The following is a 4,433-nucleotide window of genomic DNA, read 5'->3' as shown; positions in this document are numbered from 1 at the left end:
TAACTTTAAAAAAATAAAAAACAATTCACAATTTTAATTTTTAATACAAAAATATAAAAAATTCAAGATTAAAACTTATTTATCAACCCATTTTGTAAATTTTATATTAAAAATCATTCGAATGACTCGTTCTACAACATTTAATATCTGACGTGGAAAGCCTCTCAAAATCTAATTAAATAGAGATGAGGAAAAAGGCCCAAGGCAGTAAGTGAAAAGATGAAAATCAATTAGACTATGTAATCTTAAATCATGCCTTTATTAAAATAAAAAACTTATAATTACAAGATTAATCAACAAATTCCATTTTTGTTAAGAGTTGTTTTTAGTGCGATTTTTTGAGATTTCACTGACGGAATCCCATAGAAAAAATTGAGGTTAAATCTTGATTTGTATTATTTGAAATGGTTTTTAACTGCATATTTGGATTCAACACCCTGAAAAACCCCAAGGACACTTTGATTGTGCAGAAATTACCTATCAAACTTGCAATTTCAATAAATTGCTGCCGGATTTTAGAGATATTTGACCGGAAAAACCCACCAAAAAAACTTGCAAAAAATCGCACTAAAGACTACACCTTTTTGTTATATTTCCAATTTCTGATTAAACATTAAAATTAGTCATTTTCATAAACTTAGAAAAACACAATTCAACAAACCAAATATTTCAAGAAAATTATAAATTATTTAACAACATAAATGATGGTATATACAATCACTCTCCATGCAACAAAAAGAAGACAAAATTAGAATCCTCTCCCAGACAACAATCCTGTCTGCAAGATGACTTTAAAACACATTTCAAATAACCATTGTAAATTTGAAGAACCTGCCAACAAAAAATGTAACAAAATCTAAAATTTAATAAATCCTTATTATAGATACAAATTGTACAGGCCACCCATATAGGCGAAGGAGTTGAAAACTTTGAACAAGCATTTCCCAAAGTCCCACTCGTTCGGCTCCACTAAAAATCTAAAAGCTCTCTCATAAGTCTTCTTGTTGATCCCAGCCTGTTGCCAATGAGTGTGGCTCAAACCCGTTTTGATTGATCTTGAGAAGGAATTCCTGAAATTATGATATGGTGTTAGGGCTTGTTAATGCATCCATCAGAATACATGCCACAGGACAAATGCATTGCTCATGAAATAAACTGAATTTCAATTTCAATTTTTCCCAATACAATACAGAGCTAATGACATTAACCATACAAGAAAATATTTCAATTATTCCTAACATATTTCGATTTTGAATTTTTTTAATTTACCTGTGACCAAAGTCCTTCCCAGAAGATGAAGATCAATTGAGTATAACTTTGGATAGTCGAGAGAAAGAACTGTTAACTCCCCACCAAGATTCATTTCTAGCGTTTTAATAGTGCTGCAACTTCAGCTTTGACACTGCTGCTTGGAAAAAAAAATGATTTGCTTCATACCAGTTTATGCACTTTCCATAACTTGTTCACATTTTACTTTCAGCTCTAGCCTGCCTTCCCCAAGATGTAGAAAAGTTCAGTGTTGCTCAGGAGGATTGCAGGATTGCAAATGCCTGGAAACCCCAAAACCATATTCCTCTTCGCTTAATCAAATCACCGCAATAATGCAGATCAAGACTTACAAAGCAGGCAACCTGCAATCTGCACTGTTTTTTTCATAACGAAGCCATGGGTATAATACAATGAAACCTTGAAACTCTTTCAACCCCTTCTGTTGCCAACACAACCATCCACACCATATCGATCTAGTAATTGTACAAGTCTGTCTCTGGACAGAGGCTGCAAAGGGCAAAGATAATATAGATAACAACATATATCAGAATTTGGATGCATTGGTAACAAATATCCAATACCATTCAGAAATAAATAAAATGGAATGCACATCCAACATGAAAATGCATACCTTTGATTGAAAATCATCAACACCAGCCTCAAAGAAGAGGTCTTTATCAGATTGCAAGGTATTTGATGTAAGTGCAACAATGGGTGTCTTGACTCCCATTGATCTCAGTTGCCTTGTTGCCTGAAATTAAAGCAGTGATTTCAGTGATAAAAATGAACCCAAAGTTTTAGAAACTGAGATGGTTGAGGTGATTAATTCAGTAGCACAGGCAAAATAAAACAAAATTTCAAAATTATAAGTTTTAAAGATTTAAAAGTTGTATACCTCATACCCATCCATAACAGGCATCTCTTTGTCCATTAACACAAGATCATATGTTCTGCCCTGCTTGAAATAGTCCACTGCTACTTTCCCATTCTCAGCTTCTTCACAGAAAAGATTAAGGCTTTGAAGCACCCTCCCGAAAATTATCTGAGGTTGATTCAGTGAAAAATAATGAATCAGATCTCATCAGCAAACTCTAGGTAAATTAACCTTGTATGGCCACAAGCAGTATCCTAAAACCAAACAACGATTTAGTCCTGATATAACTTACTCTGTTGATTTGTGTGTCTTCCACAAGCAAGATTCGTCTGGGGGAGCTACAAGAATCCTGAGAAATCATGGAACTTTTTGACTTCACAGTTCTAACTTTCTGACTTCTGGTTTCAGTCTGAGATGAAATGTGGATATCATCCCAAATAATGCGTTCTGATCTGCAATCTGTTGCATCAATTTTGAAAACAAATGAAACCCATCTCAGCTGAGGGCAAATGATTTGATGGTCATCCAAATAAATGAAAACCCAATTAAGTTAAAACAATTGACACCAATTTCAATCAAACAAAACGGACACTTGACACCAATTTCAATCAAACAAAACGGACATTAGTGCAATCCAAACAAATGAAGAAATATCACTCTAGTTACCTCTTGTATTGTGAAACACATTGGTCATGAATCCTTTAGAGCATTGGGTTTCCTGAGCTCTCTGGCCTGCATCTTCTTCCTGCAAACCCTCACAATAAGACCATGTCCTCCTACGCTTCCAAACCATTCCTAAAATAGCCAAACAGGCCACCAGAGCAACACCCATTATCAGCAGGACCCAGTTCAACCCTGCTCTCAAAAAATACAGACTGTCTTCACCCTCTCTCCCATTTAGGTGTTGAGGACTCAAAAACATATGTTGAGATACAGCCATCTCAATAAACCCAAAATATTACAGATTGTGCAGAAGCAGGGAACCCAAATCCTGACTCTCTTCTTCTGTGGGGTATATGGTAATGGTAATTGTCACAATACTCAGTCTTATAATGTGGTTTATAAAGTCCTCTGCAAGTGAGATTATGAAGAACCCCACTGCGTTAACGACATTACCCAACGCGTTTTTAATACCGCAGATATTGCAATCTTGATGATGTAGGAAGAGAGAAAAAGAGAGAAAACGCGCATATTTTCCTGATGACCAGGAAATGTCATGTCGGCAGCAGAATCGATTCACTATTGCAGGGGGAAAGGTTGTCGAGCAGCATTGATTCATTATTGAGTCGTCAGGGGGATCCGATATAATCTGGAAAGGGTACGCGCAATCTAAATTTCAAATCTATCAATCGGGTGGAAAAGAAAATCTCGTAATTCGAAAATTGAATTCATTTTGGAGATCCGCGTCGAGGGTTCTGTGTAAAGTAAATTAATGAGTAATAAAAATTTTGATTTTTCCTAATAATTTTAAATTTTACGTTTTTGATAGAGTGTGATTTTATGTTTTTGATAGAGTGTGATCAGGTGCACTGTTAAGGTGTTTTAAGATGTTAAGTTATTGGGTTATTTTTCGATGGTGTAATATTAAGGTATTTCAAAATGTTAAATCACTGGTTTAATTTTCGATGGTGTATTGGTGAGGCATTTTTAAATGTTAAGTTAACGATTCTATTCAATTTTTTTTTTAAGGTGTATGGGTAAGACAATCCTGAATATTAAGTCACTGGTTCTATTATCTACTCTATTCAAGTGTTATTTTTGAACATGGTTCTATTATCTACTCTATTCAAGTGTTATTTTTGAACATGACCAAAATATGGCTTCATTAACAAAACTTTACAAAAACTATAAAAATTAAATATAATATTAAATTAATTTCTATATTAAATAAAACAAAACAATCAATTTAAAAAAAAAATTTTAAAAAAAAAAAAAATTATTAATATTAAATTGTAATTTCAAAATAAAATAAAACAATAATATGACTCTGCTTTTAGTTATAATTTATATATATAAATATAAATTTAATATAAAAAAAAATGTAGTATGATTTTGTTTAAATAATCCTAACAAACTTTAACATAGATATTAAAACATTTTCCTTCTTAAATAAAACTGCACAATTTAAAATTTCATAGAAAACATAATAAGTAGCTTAAAAGATTTTACTAGTACAATAAAACTACATACTTTAAAGTCATAGATTTAATGAAAACCTAATATGTAGTTTAAAAGAATTTATACTATAAATTATAGATTTAATGAAAATTTAAATCTGTAATTTAAAAAG

The 4,433-nt window shown here is 32.4% G+C and overlaps 1 protein-coding gene across 1 annotated transcript; it reads right to left on the bottom strand.

Annotated features, from left to right (window-relative positions):
* Positions 1-859: 859 nt before the first annotated feature.
* On the bottom strand, positions 860-3,459 carry LOC149197026 (uncharacterized). The gene is made up of 6 exons (XM_089403825.1): positions 2,810-3,459; positions 2,436-2,602; positions 2,165-2,311; positions 1,901-2,020; positions 1,270-1,776; positions 860-1,070 (listed from the first exon to the last, which is right to left on the bottom strand). Exons 1-5 carry the CDS (start codon positions 3,081-3,083, stop codon positions 1,699-1,701), a joined length of 786 nt encoding a protein of 261 aa, XP_089259951.1. The 5' UTR covers positions 3,084-3,459; the 3' UTR covers positions 860-1,070; positions 1,270-1,698.
* Positions 3,460-4,433: the final 974 nt, after the last annotated feature.

Source organism: Pinus tabuliformis, chromosome 2_2 (genome assembly GCF_031772625.1).
Source record: "Pinus tabuliformis cultivar Carrire ecotype Pingquan chromosome 2_2, CPIR1, whole genome shotgun sequence".
Classification (NCBI taxonomy): domain Eukaryota; kingdom Viridiplantae; phylum Streptophyta; class Pinopsida; order Pinales; family Pinaceae; genus Pinus; species Pinus tabuliformis.
The sequence above is the reverse complement of the archived record's forward strand: the minus strand, read 5'-3'. Positions and strand labels throughout refer to the sequence as shown.

Coding starts and splice junctions, on each gene's coding strand:
- LOC149197026 (XM_089403825.1), bottom strand. CDS start 3,083: ATGGCTGTATCTCAACATATGTTTTTGAGTCCTCAACACCTAAATGGG. Junction 2,603..2,809: donor TGTGTTTCACAATACAAGAG/GTAACTAGAGTG, acceptor TTGATGCAACAG/ATTGCAGATCAGAACGCATT. Junction 2,021..2,164: donor CTGTTATGGATGGGTATGAG/GTATACAACTTT, acceptor CTTTAATTTCAG/GCAACAAGGCAACTGAGATC.